Source organism: Centroberyx affinis, unplaced genomic scaffold (assembly GCF_046629955.1).
Source record: "Centroberyx affinis isolate AG114_WGS23_722 - 3 ecotype Tasmania unplaced genomic scaffold, CSIRO-AGI_Caff_v1 ptg003378l_1, whole genome shotgun sequence".
Classification (NCBI taxonomy): domain Eukaryota; kingdom Metazoa; phylum Chordata; class Actinopteri; order Beryciformes; family Berycidae; genus Centroberyx; species Centroberyx affinis.
The window spans coordinates 31,679-52,868 of record NW_027281367.1 but is presented as its reverse complement, the minus strand read 5'-3'; the positions used below and the strand labels follow the sequence as shown (position 1 = coordinate 52,868).

General features: G+C 46.0%; 1 protein-coding gene across 1 annotated transcript in view; it reads right to left on the bottom strand.

Moving 5' to 3' along the window:
* adgrb2 (adhesion G protein-coupled receptor B2) overlaps positions 1-20,987 on the bottom strand; it is a 132,758-nt gene extending 111,771 nt beyond the window's left edge. The window contains exon 1 of the mRNA XM_071538952.1: positions 20,099-20,987. Within this exon, the coding sequence (XP_071395053.1) occupies positions 20,099-20,987 (889 nt within the window). The remainder of the gene's footprint in view (positions 1-20,098) is intronic.
* Between the last annotated feature and the right edge of the window lie 203 nt (positions 20,988-21,190).

Genomic DNA, 21,190 nt, shown 5'->3' with positions numbered 1-21,190 from the left:
GCGCAGACTTACATGTCTTTTTTATTTGGCTAGATCAAAGTGGAGACTGAAGTGAATAATATCACAGCGAATTGCAAAGCTATCTAATTTATCAAGAGTTTTTGAAGGAATCAAAGCGCATCACTTGCCGTTTGATACCCTTTCAAGTGTGGACAGAAGTACCTTCAGCGGTCGCATTGTGCTTTAAGAAAAAAATACAAAATTCAGTCACGGTTCCAGACTCAGAAAAGTCTTGCCATTTTACAGCTAAACAAGAGAGTTGAATAACCAAAGTGGAATATAATAACCGACAAATGAGAAAGAAAATCATGAAGCAGATGACTTTGACACAGTCATCAGTTTCAAAGTACTGCTGCCCACGAAATGAGCTAAGCTCCTCATAGTCCACATTCCACAGATTCCCAGTCATGGCCCCATCACTTTCAGTCTGAAGGTTCAACATGACAGAAAAAAGACATTGGAACAAAAGAAAGCGAAAGTGAACAATATGTCTCTTCATAATTCATAAGAACCACAGGGTGAACACAGTGTGCAGCCATTTCACTGGCAGTAGAACTACTGGTTATAGCATAGAATAGATAGTGAGCTTATCTTTCGATGTGTGTCTCCATGTTTGTGTATGTCAAGTGCTAAGTGAATAAACTGTCCAACATCTTATGTATTTCATGATATCTTCAAGATAGCTGGGAATGGGGGAAATGCAAGCCTTTGAATTTGCCATCGGCACATTGCATCATCTAATGGAAACCGCTATGTGAAGCAGATTAGACCCTACATGCTGTTATAGCATGTAGAGGAATGCCTTGCCATGTTCCCTATTCTAGCCTCTCATCTCTACACCCCCACCCTCTGCTCATTATTGATAGATGTGTGTTTGTGCACACCAGTGTTTGGTAGACAGAAAGAGAACACTGTTGTATTTATGCTCCTCATCCCAGCCAAGGACCGAGAACCAGACTGCTACATAAAACAGACTGCATCAACCACAACATTCTCTCCATGTCTCTCACACTTTCTTGTTTTTGTCGAAATGGCGTATTGATTAGGAATCAAATGCTGCTTTCCTCCTCCTTCGTGGTTTGCTTTTTGCATTTTGCCGAACCAACGTTGGTATTTTTTTCCTCTTTGAGAATGAAGAGGTCCCCCATCCTTCTCACATTCCCTGTTATGTTTCATTTATTCGTTGTTTACCACCTTTCCACCTCCTATTCTGACCCCCATGTCAGTCTACCACACTCTCTTTCTCTGCCCTCTCTCCTCTCTCTCACTATCCATAAGTCTGTCTTAGAATCTGCTGCGTCAGCTGAGTGTTGCTCTGATTAATCACTTGATTACTTCTAGTCGATAGTCCCATTGATTAGCGTTGCCACATGATGGCTTTCTGGTCGACTCCCCGGAGAGCAGGACTCTCTTTGGAAGACCTCTCATGGAAAGCCAAGTCGTGACTGGGGGACATATAAGCAAGTCTCCACCATCGAAGGTCATCCACTGACATGTGGAAGCGATCACACACCGTTGAGCACCAAAGAACATTGAGATTTCCTCACCACAAAAGAAAAGAAAAAGCCTTCTGTTCAGACAACTACAAAATCCCTTTAGGGGGGTTCAAGTTATAGAGCGCTAGAACATCTTTAAGCTATCCACATCTCGCTTCTGACAAGGATTTTTTTCTTTTATTTGCCCTCCTGGAACCTGTGTGGTTTCAAGTTATCCGCCCAAGAAAATAGAGAAGGTGATGCAACATAAATACAATCAAGCTTCTGTGCAGGTCAAAAGAAACATATCGCTCGCTGGTTTCTTCACAAAACCTCATGGGCTGCAGTGCGCTACCAAACCCAAAGACAGTGATATTGTGGCGCTTAAAAGAATGCAGGGAACCAATATCTCCGCACAGCTTTTTCTCATTGGACCCAGCGGCACACCCTCAACTTATTGCTTCAAGCGGTGCTCGGTCACACCCACACGCACACACTGAAGACGGCACAAGCAATATGACGCCGAGTCCCATCTCCAGCGCCATAGGTGGCATCTGCTGGAGCGAGAGATCATATGTGAAATGAAAACATTGAGACAAATCGAAAAGGAAGATGAGCTGGGAGACGGAACGAGGGGCCCGCTTTCGTATGGATGTGGGTGTGCCTGTGTGTGTGTGTGTGGAGTTGACTTGTATTGAAAAAACTTTGAGCGAGAGAGAGAGACTTAAATGGAAGTACGTATAGGAGAGCCAGTAAACAAAGTAAGAGAGAACGAGGAGAGGATTCAGAGAGAGAGATATTGAACATGGGAGAGCGTACGCTTGACTGAGTTCACCTAAAGCAGCGCTGAAACGCTTTGGAGGTGGAGGTTCTAGTGAGCTTAAATGGCTGCACTTAAGTACTTGAAATAGTGAATGCGCTGATGCTTGCACGCGGAAAACAAACACACACAAAACAGCCTCTGAAATCACCGTGTGCAACCGACATGTCTGACTATGCACACTCCATGATCTCTCGTGTGTGCCTCTTCCAATGGAAAGCGGCTATTTTGAGGCCGATGTGACTACATTGCAAACTAAGATCGGCCTTAACTGGCCGCGTTGTCTGGGGTGTTAGTGCGCCAACCCTAGGGTCGGTCCAAGCATCATTAGACCCATCACCGTGGTAACGACCCCTGAAGCCATGGGGTCGCCGAGGGAAAGAGGAGCTGTCCGCGCAAACCATCACAAACTAGCATTCATGTCTGATACACTTCATCAAAGACAACAGCCGTGCGCATGTGTGTGCGTGTGTGTGTGTGTGTGTGTGTGTGTGTGTGCGCATGCTTTCGTGCATCTGTGCCTGTGTGTTTGCAGTACGCTTCTGATTGTGCACAACTGCATCTGTGTGCTTGTGCGTCTGTCTGTGTGTGTGTGTGTGTGTGTCAGTGTGTGTGTGTGTGTGTGCGCCCAGGGAAAGGGTAATGAGGACCAGTGGGGCTCGTTTAAACAACCAGGGTTCACTAGCGGAGAGGCGAGCTAGATCTCTAACCCTCCCCAGAGCAGGGAAGAGGCTGAGCAGCTCCGCCGCGCTTCCCGGGCCTTGTAATCTCCAGCCCACATCGCATCAGGACTCAGCCAGTGCCAGCGCCCGGCAGTGACCCCCCCCCCCCCCCCCCCCCCCCCTGTGCCTGTGGGTGCGACTGGTGGAAGAATCCCATTGCTCTCCCACACACTGTCTCACCACCTCCACATGATGCCAACTGGATCCAGGTTCTCTCTCCTAAGGAACATCTACACTACAGAATGCAGTTTTTTTTTACGATTGTCTCTGCATAAATATTTCCAGAAATTGTCACATCAATTCATCACAGTCGTCCTCATTGTATTTGGGTATTTTTCTCACTCTGTGAAGACAATACTCAAATTGCACAGGTACACAGACACACATTAAAAAAACATGCACACTGACAGACACACATACATATATACACACACACACACACACTATAGCCTCATCACCTTCCATTGATTTCCCGCTGGCCATCCAACTGCTTAGCCATTTTTGTGGTGACAGGTTGACCCATGAGGCCTGTTAGATGCTCTCTCTCACACACACACACACACACACACACACACACACTCACACAGGGAGCTATCCTGCAGCCTTTAGGGAACTCCCTGAAGCACTTATTGACCGCAGAGAGAGTGGCTATTAATCTGACAAAGGCTTAAAAGCCTGTCACCGTCTGTTTGTGTGTGTGTGCGTGCTTGTGTGTGACTATATGTGAGTGTATGTGTGTGCGTGTGCTTGTATATGTTTTTATGTATGCAATGTATGTCTGTAATGTACGTCCTCGCTTACATGTGCATAAACATGTGTATGTGTGTGTTTGTGTGTGTGTTTACATTCTTCCTACCGATAAATATTAGATTACTGGATTTCATCTGATAACTCCTCCACATATGTTAGACTCATATTTAATTGTGGTGTCAAAGGTCTGTCATCCGGCCTGCATGGCACCTTTTAAAACCCAACGTGAACCTGTCTAACCTTCCATTCCTGCAAATTACCGTCATGCCGTTACTTCTGCCAGTCCAACACCCTGGGGGCAAACCTACAGGCCTGACAGAGCAACAAGATAATGAGAGGACTGAGACACAGAGAGAGAGAGAGAGGGAGAGAGAGAGAGAGAGAATCAGACAGTGAAGGACATGCAAAGGCTTGAACATGCATGTGTGCTTGCGTGTGTCTGTGTGTGCGCGGCGGATGCTCGCTCACACTTTATATCCATCAATTAGAGCCTTAAATCTAAGATCCTTCATGTTTCATCTTGGCAACAAAGAACCTATTTATTTGTTCTGCACTGAAAAGCCATGCTGCGTGAACAGCGGGGTCGGAGACGGCGAGGGAGAGAAAATATCTGTCTTATGTCCCTATGTCTCTCTGCCAAGAAGATCAACTTAGAGGCAATCATCTCTGGAGCCTTGTTATTGTCGCATCGATGTTTGAAGCTATTGTGCTATGAAGTGACACACCAGCAGAGACACACACACACACACACACGTACACACACGCATGTTCACACACACTTGTTGGATTCAATCAGCTGAAATGTGCATTAGCACTTGGTGTCAAGTGTTTTTGATGCTACCATAAAAAAAGTGTGCTGGCATGTATGGGTTTTGGCGCGTGTGTGTGTATTTGTGTGTGTGTGTGTGTGTGTGTGTGTGTGCGTGCGCGCTCCTTTTGTGTGTCCTTCGTGAATGATGGCTTTGCTAAAGTGCTGCGAAGAGAAACATTGGTTTGCTGCGCATTTGATTCATTGCTGGTGTGAGGGAAATTTGCATAGCAGGCAGACTCAAGGCAGATCTGGGCTCTCGTTAGCCGGGTGGCTAGATACTTCATCATTATCATCAGGCTCGCGCTTCGTTTCCAGCCGCTCTGCCCTTGTTCATAATCTTCAAGCGGGCTGTGCAGAGGGGAAAGGGAAAAAAAAAAAAGTAAAGTCTTGGACAAATTAGAGGGATTTTCTGCTTTGTGGCAATGCCTTCTGTATGAAGACGCTGGCAGCCATTTCTGGATGATGTTGTCCACATGCTGCTAGTCAGTTGGTTGATCAGTGGTCAGTCGTAGACAGTCTACCTGTCAGCCTGCCTTTCTATCTGCACAGGTACACCTCTTTTTTCCCCACTCTCTCCCCCCCCCCTCTCTCTCCCCTCTCTCTCTCCCACTCTCCGTCTCCGTCTCTCTCTCTGACAGGCTTGCTGCAGTGCTGTCGGGGACAGTGCTTGTTATAGAGGACATGCTGACGAGTGTCGATCGATACTGACTCCCAAACCGCAGCATCCGTCTGGGAGCTCTGCATGTGTGTGTGTGTGTGTGTGTGTATCGGTGCCTGTGTTTGTATGTGTGCCTATCTGTTGGTGTGTGAGCGAGGATGTTCGGCACTCAAGATAGACACATGTGGGTGCTGCTGTCATTCATTTCATTGTGTCCTTGAGGGTGTCGGCTCTCATCGCACGGGTGTGTGTGTGTGTGTGTGTGCGTGTGGGTACCGGTGTGTTTGCGTGTGTGATGGATTTAGATATCAGTTTATGGGGGATTATATGGACAGCTTCCACGGCTATTTTTCTCTATGAATATTTTACCATCGTATAAACAAAATGCAATTTCAAGAGCGGGGTGAGAGAGAGAGAGAGAGAGAGAGAGAGCGAGAGAGAGAGAGAGAGAGCAAAACATGCAGTCATTGTTGAAGCCCAATGCCAAGCATGTTTTGCCATGAACGGAAATTAAATGATTTGTGGGGGGAATTGGCACAGTTACAGATGATTCCATTGGAGGAGTCAAACAAATTTTGCGTTTACAAAATATCTATCCAGTTCCACTTGGCAACATTTGAGTGACAATTGGCTGCAGTGGCGTAAAGCACTCGCACCGGGGCAAGAAAGAAAGGGAACGAGACTGAGATGGAGACTAAGAGTGTTTCTTCTTCCCTGAGTCTTAAATCCGCCATGGGTAACTGCTGGAGTGTGACAGTAGGCTTATAACAGCCACCGTGTCGATAAATCCCAAGGCGCATTTATTTCCTGCAAGACCGAGGAGGCACACCTCGCTTTATGTCCCCTGCAGAACAAAAAGGCAAGGTGATTTTTTTTTTTTTCCTTTTCACTTATTTATCCCGTTATTTATATATTAATAGATTCATATGCGTCATAAACTTTTATGGCATTCTTAGTCAGTGTCTGGATGGGGCTTGAGCGTAATTTATTAAATGTTTCTCGCCCCCTTAACTTCCCCTCCTTTTTCTGAATATATCTTTTTTTTGTGAGTTTATTACATCAAAATGGTCTTCATTTGCATGATAGCATGCACTCAGGTTCACGCAAACATTAAGGGAAATTGTTAGTCGTAGTGTTCACTCCTCAAAACCTAGTATTAGACATGCAGAATATTCTGCCACCAAAAAGAAGAAGAAAAAACAGCTAATTGCAATAAAACGCTAATGGTCTACTCTCACAATTATAAAAAAAAAAGCCTAATGGGATCATTATTCAAAGATGCTCTAAAAGTTAAGCCTAACATGTTTATGTGAAGTGGTGCAAAGAGAACCTGAGAGACCTCTGGATCAACAGCAGCCCTCTCTAATGGAAAAGAAAAGTGTGTGAGAGGAGACACAATGGCGCCTGTGGAGGCCTTAAAGCCGACCTTGTCTTCTGGGCTCCAATCTCTGTCTTTCTTTTTCTTTCTTCCTTTCTCTGTCCGTGCCTTCTCTCCTCTCAAGAGAGGGCAGATTCCTTGCACTGATACGTCAATACGCCTGTCTGCATGTGACAGGTCACTGGCCCCGGAGATTTACAGGGTTAAAGCATGCAGAGACACCCGTGCATGCATGCCAAACCGCAGCAGACACACACGCACACACACACACACACACACACACACACAGAGTCAAGGACGTCGGTAAGGAGAATGTGCAAACATGATCGAGCGCTCCGTAAACGCCTGTGGAACGGCCGCGCCCCTACACCCGCCCTCGCTGCCACCGCCCCCTCACCCCCCCTCCACCCCCCACCCCCCGCTATGTGGGTTGAGCATGGTATCTCCCACTCATTCTGCTCCATTACCCTGCCGTTGCAGGTGATACCATCTCTGTTCGGCGGGGAGGGAAGGCGCGAGGGACGAAGGGAGGGAGGAAGGGAAGAAGGGGGGAAATTTCACAGCACAGCTAGAGAGCTGGAGACCGTCTAAAGGGAGATTTATCTCGGAAGGAAAGAGCCATGGATGAGTGGAATGGAATGACGGATGGATGTATGTACGGAACGCACAGGAGCGCACGCAAATACACGCGCACACACACACACACACACACACACACACAGGTTCCCATGTGTTTTGGCTAAACGCGTGGGGCGAGATTTCCTTGTCTTGTAATGATTTCTAAATAGGGCCCCATTGCCCAGGGATATATTTAATTGCCACACACCGGCTGGTGATGCTAATGTGGACTGACAAAGAGAGAGAGAGACAGAGCAAGACAGAGAGAGAGAGAGAGAGAGAGAGAGAGAGATAGAGAGAGCTGTTTTGAAGTAACTTTGACTTAGCAAGGGCAAGAGTGACATTCAGTGGTCAGAGTGAAGCATCCGATTGTCTTTGACCTTTTTAGAGTTATACTGTAGCTACTGGAAGAGGCTGCCGTCACATGTCTGTCTGTTCAGCACACACACACACACACACACACACACACACCATATCTACCTCCATGCCAGCCTATTGTGTTCTCGGTCCACTGTGTCACCAGACTCCCTCTGTCTGTCTCAGCAAGCCTGTGTGTGTGTGTGTTGATGTGTGTGCTTATTTGGGCTTGCGCATTCATGTGTGTGTGTGCAGTGTATGCATATATGTGCATGTGTGTATGCTAATCCGGTATTTCATGGAGTGTCGTCATTATGCGCTCGTGAGACCCAGCCTCAGGACGAAGACCTCAGATCCTTTATTCCCCCTCAAGATCACCACACACAATGGAGGCATTGTTCACAAACATACACACACACACACACACACACACACGTTCGCACACACATGGGTACATAGGCACACACACACACACGTTCATCCTCCGTTGAGGTTTTTGCGTGGGCGTTTGCTTTGAGCACATCTGCTTTTAGAGTGAATGTGTGAGCACCCCAGTGATCAACTCCCAACACACAAATAAGAGAAACAGCGGAGAACAAAACATCTCCATATTTCATGGCTGGGAGTGATTTTGTAATACACTTGTTTCTCGGTGAAATCTGTGAAAAAAGTGCTATTGTGGTTGCCTGCATGAGCGAGCATATGTCTTATGTGAATTTGTATGTGCGCATGTATGTACAGTGTGTGTGTGTGTGTAGCTTCCCTTCCTGTATCAGGATAAACAGCCTTGTCCATCATGCGGGGCTGTGTCTGGCAAACAGATTCCCCTCACGTCAAGCCGGATGAACACAAATGAGTTCCCCAGGGGAGACGTTTCAGGGGAGGAAGAGAGTCCCGGTGACACTTATCGTGAAGGACATCTTGTGGGTGAGGGGAGGTGTGGGTGGCAAGCAACCAGAAAGCGAGCACCGCTGTGCCATGGCGTCAAGCTGGCATTCAAACAGACATGGAGCATGCCCACGAGCACACTCACACACACACTCACACACACACACACACACACACATACACAAGCTTCAAAAACAGCACCGCGCCATACAGTAAACCCCAAATGCACCTCCAACGACATGGAAATGAATCTCTAGTCTAGTCTTGATGCTGTCATATAAAACTCATTTACATAATGGCAGAGTATCTGTCATACCCCTCGCTGCTCGGTATCAATAATCCCCCTCTATCTGTCTCTGTTCGTCTCTCCTGGTGACAATACCATCAACTCAGTTCTGCAAATGGATGCAAACAGCGCATATAGTGCCATCACACCGCACTGGATAACCACTGGCTGTCAGCTGCAACGGCGTTCTCGGTATCATTCCACCTCAGAAGTGACAGGCCCAACGCACAGTAAATCACCGTACTGTACAAGGTAATTATACTGCCACTGTAAATCACTTTGATGGCTCGGCAAGTTAGATCATCCAACTTCGCCCATGCATGCATGCACACGCGTTGTCACGGATGCATACAGTACAGTCTGAATGCTCATGCAGAAGCACACACATACACATACACACACACACACATACACACACACACACACACACACACACGCGGCAGAGTAACCGCTGTGAGCTCAGGTGGCCAGTTGTTTACCACACGGGTCAGAACATCACACTTTCCACGCACGATTGCATCATAACTCGGCCACATGCACTCAAAGCCATCAAGCACGATCCACTCGCTATTTGCCGCGCTTAGAAAATAATTGGTAAACTATTTTCTCTAAGAGTTTTTTTTTACTGCATTAGTAGATGAGTACACAGTGCAGTTTTTTTTTCCTCACAGAATTTTATTCTTGGCTGGGTGGAAAAGTCTCTGAACCAGCATTTAGACCATGTGACACTAAAACTTTCCATTGCAACCATTCCTGATTAAATTATTTTAGGGTTAACAGCTCTTAAGGCATGGCTGACCTACCCCACCTATGGGGAAACTGTGACAGAAAAGATGAGACAACAGCAAGGTGACACACAACAAATGTCATGCCTGTGTCAAAGTATGACACTGTCATGCCATGCTTTGGAATACACTCTTGTTCCCTGAAATTTTGTTTGTTGATTGATGCAGTACTGTGGAGAAGCACAGCAGGCTTCTACATGATTGTCATTCACTGTAGAGTGACTCGGTCAATTTGTGCAAGACTTTCCTGTTTACCGATGGATCATGTGTAATGATGCAGGTAAATGAAAAGGTGGGTAAAGCATGACCTACAGTCAATGAGTACCACAAGACAAACAACCACCACTATCAATAAAAATTGATTCATTTAAGCTTTCTTTCTTGAAAGACCCTACGTTCAGACAACTTACATCAGTTCGACACTACTTTGTACTAACGGCATTAAAGGAATAGTTCACCCAAAAATGAAAATTCTGTCATCATCTACTCACCCTCATGCCAAATGAAACACAGGTGAAATTTGTTTGCCCATATAACACACAGGGAGGCTGCCAGCACAACTTCGTAGCAGCCTTCTCCAAAACAACTGAAGTCAATGGGGACCTGTTCTTTAGAGTTCCAAAACAAAAACAGCCAAACAATCACACTGTGTGATTGTTATGGTGTAAATATACTGTAGGTCTTTTTGGAACTGAAGAACTGGTCCCCACTGACTTCAGTTGTTTTGGAGAAGGCTGCTATGGAGTTGTGCTGGCAACCTCCCTGTGTGTTATATGGACAAACTTCACCTGTGTTTCAACTGGCATGAGGGTGAGTAGATGATGACAGAATTTTCATTTTTGGGTGAACTATTCCTTTAAGATTTATTAGGTGTTAGGTGTGTAAACTCTATGCCACAAATGAAAAGGTGGCTAAAATTAGTTTAATGGGTTTACTTCACTACATCCCTGATCATGTGCAACTAGATAATGTGCCTACCTTCATTGGCTTGCATAAGGTACAATTTACATTGACTGTAAACAGTTAAAAGTAAACAGTGAGAGTGATGTATTTGAAGGGGGAAAAATAAACTACTGGATTTTTAACACCTTGGCTAGTTGTACAGTGAGCTGGTCCAGCAGGCTACTCATTTAGACAGTGTTTAAACCCCTCAGTTCACGGCTAGTTTTGCGAGTGGCAGACTCGAGGGAGCTGGGATTACACAGCGGTGCACAGCTGTTGGTGTGCCTGCGCAGCGCAGTGGAAAAAAAGGGATTCTTTCACAGAGGCCGAGCATCGCTCACCAGTTCCTAAAAATAGCCGCTGAAATCAAATGCATTGCCGCAAATTGCGTGTCAATGTTTTGTTCACCCAAAATGTCATTGTTATCAAAACAAGCATGAAGGGAGTTTGAGTTTGGAAATCTGTGCGCAATGTCACACAAACACATTTTTTCTAAAGACCGAGAGACTATGATATTCACACAAAATGCCAGACCTGTCACAGAGATTTGCATGGTTGGAGTTTGACATCGCAACGTTTTGAGAATATCACACAAACAGAAGTTGGGCAAACATGCGCAGATACACACTCGCGCACACACATGGGAAAGCCAGCCTCCAGGGAATGTATCACATGACCATGGGCACAGGTGCACTATGGGATGCCCGTCTATTTTCTGCAGTTAATCGATCACATGAACCCAGTGGAGCTTGACTAGGAGTCAGTGGGCCAGAGAGGGATACAGTGTGTGTGTGTGTGTGTGTGTGTGTGTGTGTGTGTGTGTGTGTGTGCGTGCGTGCGGTGGGGTTATACATCTCTGTACTCCATTACTATCCAAGTGCTCTCGGATCACTCTAGAGCTGCATGATCCATAGGAGATATGTGGTAACTTTAGCTCTGAGGGTTTCTCTTATCCACTCATTCACACACACACACACACACACACTCTCTCTCTCTCTCTCTCTCTCCCATGGTGGGTAGGTACGAGCGGTCTCTGGAGGTTAGCTAATTTGGCCCACTGGTGCCTTAACCACATCTCCCTCGCTTCACTTCATCTTCTCTTGCTCATCTGTCGCTCCTCACTTCCTCTCCTCCTCTAAAATATCCATCTCACAAATCTACCCCGCTCTCATCTTTACATCATACAACTTTCATTAGGTGCAGGAGGAGTGACGGGCCTAATTCCAAACCAACCTTTTGCCCCTCATCCTATCTCCTAAACCAGTCGGGTAAATCCCACGGGATCTGAGAGGGTTTTGGAGCAATGGAGTGGATACTGGAGAACAGGGAATGCTATACTCTGCTATGTGAACTAAATTCCTTCAGTCCCTCTCTCTCGCTCTCAGTAATCTATGTTCACCTTCAAATATTGGGAAGGTTACTTAAAAAACATCCACTGTAATCCATTTCAGATTACTGGTGTCCTGCTTAAAACATAGTTCTTCCAATTTTCAGATGGATTTTGGATGTTTTGCTGCCACCTGACTCGAACAAGAAATATATTCTGAGACTTTAATTTGAAGATTGTAATTTTCACCCTCTATAGTCATGATAAAGCTGTATCTCAATTTGTGCAAATGATGTACATGTAAAATCTCAATCAAACTGTTCTCCTTTTTCCCTTTTCAGCAGGTTTCTGAGTAAACCAACAAGTAAAACATTTCTTCATTACCTCTAATCTGATTGAATCTGATCCGATCTGATGTTTTATTTACGTCTTTGTTCATGATCAACATCAGTGTGTACCCAACTCTATGTGCAAATGATTGCTGTGGGAGGTATGCAGAGCCTAACACAGTAAGTATTGATGTACCCCACACAGCGCAACACATAGCTGTCAATCAACCGCGCCTGTACTGCGGATATATTCTCCATCTGTATGCATAACAGCCTCATACTAGTGAGTTGTTCCCAATGCACACTGCAGCTGGAAAGACAAGTCTACTGGATTGGAAGACAAATAATATTTTTTTTTCCCTTTATTCTGATTTATGACATTTTCTGACAGTGTCGACGGGAAGTTGGCCCACGTTGTGATTGCTTCTGAAATCCGGCCAAGGCCAGACAGAGTGTATACAGATCCATACTGATCCATAGAGATCTGTTGAGAAAGAGGGGATGGATATAAATGACAAGGTGTGTATGTGTGTGAGTATATGTGTGTGGGTGTGTGTGCGCGTGTGCGTGTGTGTGTGTGTGGGAGTGGGTGTGTGTGTAAGGCCTCTGCTGGAGCATAAAGGGGCTCAGTGCTGAGCCCAGGCAGAGAGGCATAGCTCATGAGCCCAGAATACTAATCCTGTTGCCACAGTCACCCTGAGCAGACAGCCCTTCACACACACACACACACACACACACACACACACACACAGACAGACATATATACATACACATGCGCAAACGGTATTTTTCTCTTCTCCCAGTTTTGCTTCGTTGATGCGAGAGAAAATCACAGGGTATTGTACTGTTGCACAGCACATAATTACTCTTTGCCATCAATGCGGCGTGTGTGTGTGTGTGTGTGTGTGTGTGTGTGTGTGTGTGTGTGTGTGCTTGTGCATTTTTCTGTGTGCGTGCGCATGTGTTGTGTGTGTTGGGGAAGGTTATGTAAACACCTGCATGTACAGTATAACTGCTGCACTGTGAAAATGAGCACCTTTCTCGCACATGCTGCCAAATGCACACACACACACACACATACACACACACACATACACACACACACATGAATACACACACTCTTTTCTCTATGCTCTAATTACCAGGAAGCTGATAGTATTCCGTGAGGAAGGGACGAGCTATGTGCGTTTGTGTGTGTGCATGTGTGTGTGTGTGTGTGTGTGTGTGTGTGTGACGGACCACTGCTTCTTGCTCACTGCTGGGGTGATCTGGTCCCTGGAGTCCTAGCAAATCCCAGTCCTTTCTCTAGGTTTCACCGTCTCGCTGTCTCTCTCTCTCTCTCTCTCTCTCTCTCTCTCTCTCTCTCTCTCTCACACACACACACACACAAACACACAATGCAGTTCCAATCCACACCCTCAATCCCACCTGTCCCTCATACCCTCTATCTGTGCTAATGAGTATTCCCAGTGATAGCAGTGGAGGTGATGTTTGTGTTTGTGTGTGTGTGTGTGTGTGTGTGTGTCTGCATTCCATGGGAAAGCGTGAATGTCAGGAGACTGGGAAAGGTGTCCCACAACAAAACCCTCACATGGGACAACCTGACACCTGAGTAATGGGCCATGTAAACCAAGACAGAACTAGGGACAGGGTTGAGGAAACATGCTCAGGTGGTGGGAGTGTTCTGAATATGCAGCGTGATGCCGGTACATTTTACTGCTTAGCATTTGTTTGTCATAATGCCAGTGCAGTGAATTATTTATAATTGCAGCATAACATATAGACCCACAGTCTATCGTACTTTATTATGATATAGTGCCACTTTCACATTCATTCATGCTGCCTGGTATTGGCCTATTATAAAACAATTAGAGAAAGAAGTGCTTCATATATATTTCTACCAATATTTCTTATTATTTTTCCCACAGCGGAAGGGCATCACAAGCCACATTCAGGTCAGGCAGTCGATCAGTCACTCAGACAGTCAGTCAGTCATCAGACACTTAACCCCTATATACCAAAGGCAGGGCCAAAGGGCCAGCACCCGCCTCTCCTGAAAGGTGATTGGTCCCCCTTGGTGCCCCAATCCTCACTGGGTCAGAGCGCTGTCAAATGTGAGTTATGAACTCATCGATCAGTCAGTCAGACATCAGACACTTAACTTCTAATACCACACGCTGCTCTCTCACCTCATATTGAGTAATGCTTGCTCGCCCAGTGTTACAGTCATGCTAGTGTTTTGCAAGCTTTGCAACTACAGTGGATAATCAATGCGTAACAAAAAAAAAAAAGTATTTTTTGCAGGCAAATATTTTAGCTACAACTAGATTGAGCTAGCAAAGCAGTTTTGTGTAAAAGGTGTGGAATTTATTAAGTCTGGCCAAATGCTAGTGAGACATTTTGGCAAACCGTTATGTTACTGAAAGACAGCTAACCTAGTACCACAGTAGAGCGGATCTTCTTCTTCACAATACATTGGTTTAATGATGTGGTTATCCTCATTATCCCAGGACTGTAGTAACTTCAACTACAGCAACAGTTACACACCGAGCTAGGCACCGAACAGCATCTGAACTTGTTTCCAAAAGTGAGTGACAAATTGCACGCTTTTATTTTGAAGGCAGAATCACTTCCAGTATTACTCCAACTATCTCTGGCTGGCTTGAGGGAATCGCGTCGCCTCTCCTCCACCTTCACTTGGCACATCTGGCATTTTGTAAATCAAAGAAAAGAATACTCAATTTTCAAATTCTTTCCTGTGATTGTCTGAACATTCTGTCACTCACTGTTGCCATAATGCAAAATTGCAAACCCCACCCATCTGGTAGTTGAAAGTTGGTTAAAACCAGCTAAACTTTGAAGTATTTGCAAATACTACATGACTCAGGTGTAATTACAGCTCACAACATACTGTACAAAGGAAAACATAGCGACGTACAGCCACTCTGACAAATGGACAAGCAAAGCTTCCATTTTCAGCCACAAAGTAATGAGTGCAAACCAACTAATTAAATTAAGGGACAGCCACGGTTGCTACTGCAGCATGATGGATGAGCCAACGCAGAGAGGACGGTGTAATTTGCTCATGAATGATTGAGAACAACGGCGTTAACTCCGCATGCTATGTAGAGATACCTTCTTGCACAAATGACGCATCTACACATCTTTCCAGCCACTGTTCACATTAAGAAGCACATGCTAACACTCTGAGATAAACGTGATGTTGGGGGGGGGGTTGGCAAAGTGATGCAGGGGATGGCGCTCCGTCTCTGGATCCAGATCACAGCTCTGCCCCCTCACCCCCTTTAGTTCTCCATCAACAGGGGAAAGGGGACTCAGAGGGATCCACCATCCATCATGGTGACACATCCACTGCTACGCTAGCAACGCTGTGGATGACATGAATGGAGGAGGCACGTGCACACATACACGCAAGCACGCACACACCCACACATTCACATACACACGTGCACATGGGGTTTTTTCAAGCGTGAAAACGTATTGCAAATCAGCCTCTGATTGCTGCCATGATTTCCCTTAAGGGTAATACTCGGTGGTGTATGCGTTTGTGTGTGAGTGTGTGTGTGTGTGTGTGTGTGTGTGTGTGTCTGCTCTGACACTGTAGACCCTTAGGTAAAAAGGCAGACTGGCGAGATAAGCCTCTCCAGTAGTTTTGTTCCAGTTATAAACACTAGCTGCATGTGTTAAAACAACAGGGCAATTATCTGGCAATACCCATGCAGTGAGAAAGAGGAGTTTGGAGAGAAAATCAACTGCCAGCTGAGTTTGTTGTCACTGGTGTATTTGGGCTGAGAGAGGAACAGAGTTGTTGGAGAGGGAGGGAGGGAGCGATGGAGTGGAGATCAATATAGTGAATATGTTTCCATGGTGAGGAGAAGAAAATGAGTGAAAAAAATGAGAGGGTGAGAGAGAGAGAGAGAGAGAGGGAGAAATCTAATGAGAGCGATACACAGCGGCATGTTTGTTTTGCTCAAAACACATCTCAAGTCGGTTGTGTGTGTGTGTGTGTGTGTGTACGTGTGTGCGTGTGTGGGTTGCTGATTGACGGAGGAACCGTGGGATCTGATTTTCTTTGCTGGCCAGCCTGAAGAGCTGGAACTCAGTCACACACCACTGAGAACCATGAATCAGCCCTCTCTAACTAAAATTGCCCTCAGAAACTGAATATGTATGTATGTGTGTGTGTGTGTGTGTGTGTGTGTGTGTGTGTGTGTGTGTGTGACTTGCGTTATTCCACAGCAGGGAGGTCACAGAAGAAGTTCGCTTGCACATTGTTAATAATTCAGCCTTATCGCTTTGGGCACTTCCCGCACACATGTGCATGTTAGTGCTGTTTTTAATGACCTTTGTGCTGATTTGTGGGCCTATCTGTGGGTCTATCTGTGGGTCATGTGCAAGTGCAATTTTTCCACATTAACCCAATTGCACTCTGCCATGGCTGGCTCTGGGTAGAAGCCTCAGCGCCTAAAATATAAATGAGAAATGGATGTGCACTGTGACATCTTAATTCCGGCATTTCGGGATGTTATTTACTGCTCTCACTGTCTCTCTTTCTCTTTCTCTGTCTCTCGCCCTTCCATTAAAACACACAGAGAGCGTGTTTAAATGTGAGATACCCCGTCACCCAGGGGTCTTACATGAGCAAACAATGTGCCGGGCTCTCTTAGGTCAATAGTGCCCTGATCTGTTTGCCTGTATTATTCATTGACACTGTTTCCCAGCCCTGACAGTGCCACAGAGGGTGTGCAAATCATATTGTGTGTGGGTGTGTGTGTGTGTGTGTGTGTATCATGTGTGATGAGGTGAGAGATTGGCAGCTTGAGAGGTGTTTTGCTTGAGAAAGGTGAAAAGAGCAGACTCTGCTGTCGGTAGATATGCGGTCGTAAAAATAGATACACACACGCATACGCACACACACACACATACACACACACACACACACACACACACACACACACACACACACAATGCTTAACTCTTCTTAGAATTGCCTTTTGCCTAAATAAGAACAGGCACAATTGTATAGTATGTTGTATAGTATAGCATAGCATAGAAAAGCAAACTAGATAGAAAGCAAAAACTTATTCCATATAGAATAATAGTGGACAGCAATAAAAGTGGACAGCATTTGTGTAACTTTATTTTACGTAGACCTAAAGCATAATTTTGTTCAAATTGGCTCAGATTGACAGATTTGATGGACAAAGCCCCCTGCTTCCCTTCACCAAAATAAATAAAGCTATATATATAAATTGCAAATGTAATGTGACAGAGTGCAAACCTTCATTGAGATGCATAAATTGTCTATTTTCTTTTCCATTTCCTTCACCTCCAGCAGTGAGGACAAACAAGCTTCTGCACAAAATAGCCGTCTTTATCGACAGAGACTGGCTAAGGTTCCACCTACACTGAGAAATTGTATCACTAAAGGTCAGCCCATACAATGCTAAGTATAATTTGGTCATTGTACCTGTCATACTCGTAATAAAGATATGCAGGGACCTCCTGAAAAATCCTCCCTCAGCTTTAGGCAGACGGAACCCGCCGAAGGTTTCGCCTACACGGAGAAATGATACAATGAGCTTGGTGAAGGTCAGCCGGCGTAATAGACTACCGTCCATCGCAGCCATAATCACAATGGAAATATGCAAAGATAAAAATTGTGCAGAAGATTGCCCTGAAAAAAAGAAATGATTTTGCAAATCCGCCCAGCTTCAGGCTGGAACACCTGCCAGACATTGTCAAAGCTAATTAGTTGCTATTTGACAATCTGCTATACTCTGAATCTGAAAAAGTGATGGCACTAACTAAACAAGATATGAAGAGTTTATTTCCAAAATCCTCTACATCAGTTTTGGAAAAAGCCCCGCCTGAAGTTCATTGCTTGTTATCTCTAAAATGGAGGATCCTGTCTGTGAAAGTGTTCATTTTATCAGCCATGAACTGAAGATGCCTATCACTCTTAAAAAGTACCATACCTTCTCTGTGAATCGCTATGTACAAGCAAGTGTTGCATTTTCAAACGGTGCAAATCTCATTTAGGAAACAAACTGTTTCAATATATTCTCCACGGGAATAATATTGGAAGAACAGCTGTAGGCTGGAGTGCAGAGTCCAAAAAGATGAGATGAAGATGTTGAGAGAGGGAGAGAAACAGACAGAGAGGGAGAGGGAAGTTTTGCTTCAAAGTGGCTTTGACTCAGTAAGGGCATAAGTGCTCGTCTTTCCGTGGATAGAGAGAGGAGAAGAAGAAGAGAGATAGGATAGGCAAGATTCTGGCTCGTGCTCTGACAGTGGGATGTTGGGCTCACAGTAATTCGAATTCTAATATTTTAGGGTAATTAAGCCACAGGGGAATTGTTTGGAAGACAACACTGCCTCCCACACACCACACCACACACACAGACTTGCCCACACTCCTTCAAACCATCATCTCATCAAGGGCCATCCACAGTTCACAGCAGTGCCAGTGATGCTGTGACGCAATGCAGGAGCTGTCTGAAGCCTCTTAGGGTGACCAGCCACTGGGCTACCTGATGCGTGAGCGATATCTGCGTCTTTGAGGTGAGACGCAGAAAACCCGAACCGAGCTTCCGGGCAGTCGGTACGGGCTTAATATCACAGTGACACAAGGGAACGTGCTACAGAGCGACGCTAGCCGTTGGCTTTGGCTTAAAGCAGCGATAGATCAGGCCAAGTGAAATGTCGGTAAAGTCGGTAAAGGACTTTCTTTCTCTGTCCCTCCCTTCTCTTTCTCTCTGCGAGTTCATTAGATGATAAAACCTTATCCGTGCTGCTGATTGAATGCGTAGACCGATAACCTTCCCTTCAGCAAGGTAAGAATTTCTCTGGGGCTCAGGGTTTGGTGTGTGTGTGCGTGTGTTCGTGTGTGTGTGTGTGTGTGTGCATGTGTGTGTGAGAGTGTGAGTGAGTGTGCACATCTGCCATGTTGAAGACAACATGTGAGGTCAACAGCATTCTGGTCAGCTAGATCATAAGAATAACTGGATTCTCATTAAAAGTGGTCAATCTACAAACATGCCTATGGTTTGCCCAAAAGAAAATGATGTACTTTCCTCAGTAGTGTTTCAGTGTCAAACTACAACGCCCAACCTGTCTCTCTGAATCTGTCCATGCACTGCCATATTGGTCTAATATAATTAGGGCTTTGTGCTCTGACGTCAAATAATTGGTGAGGAAGTTTTAATGCAGGCACTTTTCCATTTCCATTTGCCGTGTGATGGAAAAAAAATTGACTCATACTCTTCTATGTTGCTTACACAGAGTGTACACATGCAACACACACACACACAAATATGCAGTGTGCAAACTAAAGACATGGGAGCCACACCTCTTGCTTGGCCACAGAGGGGAACCACTAAAATATAGATCAGAAGTCTGAATTTCTGATTCTGAGTCTTTTGATGGGGGGTTTTAAGAGGCCTCTTTGAACTACTTCATTTTTTAATTAAAGACCAATATACCAAAGACAAAATTCAAATTACAAATTCTCTACCAAGGGGGGGTCGGGGGGGCATGTGACCTCAATGAGGTTGTGTCAAAGGCCAGAATAACAAAGCAAACGTTTCCCATCGTTTTGCCTCTGCTAACAACAGTATTGTCAGTATTTCTGCTGAATGGCAAGTAGTGGCACAGACAGTGGATCTATTGGATGTCAACTGAATTCAACACAACTGCCTATGTGTGATGGAATGCATTGGTGTTTTATAGTGGCTACCTCCTCTTGCACAATGATTTATGTGGTATGTCTGAACAATAACGTGTGCCTTTGAAAGTTGTGTTTTGTGTTATGGCTTTAAAAAGAACTGTTGTGTTATTGGGTATAAACAGTGTGATCTGTGCAGATAACACTGCTCATGCATCATTGAATATGACAAAAGCAGCAATGAAACACAGAAAGGTAACCTTACCTTGTCGGACATCTCTAGGCGCTATGGCGATTGCATCGTTGGAATGCAGCTCGGTGACGCAGCAGTCGTCAGGAGCCAGCGAGCCGTTGCTGAAGCTATGGGGCGTCGCAGGGAGCAGCGGAATAGGTGGCGCCATGATGTTGTGGTTGGGACAGATACAGCCCGTCTGCGTCATCCCACAACCGTCGCCGTCGGAAACCTCCGCGTCTCCGTGGCGACCTGTGCGTAAACACTCCTCAAACCATCGGCAGAGCACGCCGCAGGTAAACTGACTGGAGTTCTCGTTGTTGATGAGCAACACCTCTACCAGTCTCAGCTCCAGCGTTTCCTTGGTTACCTGAGGCTCGTCCGCAGCCGGGTGTCTGGTTAGACACAGTTGGACAAAGTTCTTGTCGAACTGCAGGAAAGAGTAAGGTCCATCCGAGTCGGATTGGCTGCCGCAGAGTTCGATGACTTCTTGGTCCCTAGCGGCGGCCGTCTGTAAGTGGAGGGGACAGCTTTGATTGGCCAGATGGTGGTCGAGGGAGAGGAGCATGGGGGAGTGTGTCCGGCAGATGGCGGGGTGGCGGGTGAAGCGGAGGTAGAGGGAGTACTTGGTGGGATCGGGGTTCTCCAGGGACCAGGAGCAGCCCGGCGCCCTGGAGGGAAAGAGCTCCCTTAGGGAGAAAGACCCATAGAGCACCCCAGCTACCAGGCTGGAGCACGGCGAGGAGACGGGCGAGACGGCCCCCTCTGCCCCGGCGCTGGGGACGCCACCGGCAGCCCCATAGGCGGCCTCAGCCAGGGCAGAGAGAGGAGCGAGAGCGAGGGCAGACGCAGCAGCCAGGGCCCCGGCCACGGCCAGGAGAGAGGACAGCACAGACAGACACACCCCACCAGCAGTGTTCATCCTATGACATTCGTCCTGCAGAGAGGGAGAGAGAAAGGGGAGGAGAGAGAGGAACAGCAAGAGAGAGAGAGAGAGAGAGAGAGGGGGGGGGGGGGGGGGTATATTAGACACATTGCTCATCAACAAATCCAATGCAAATATGACATGGAGAAAGAGCTTGTCAATTGGTCCGGTATATTCCCAATTTTGTATATGTGCCTCTA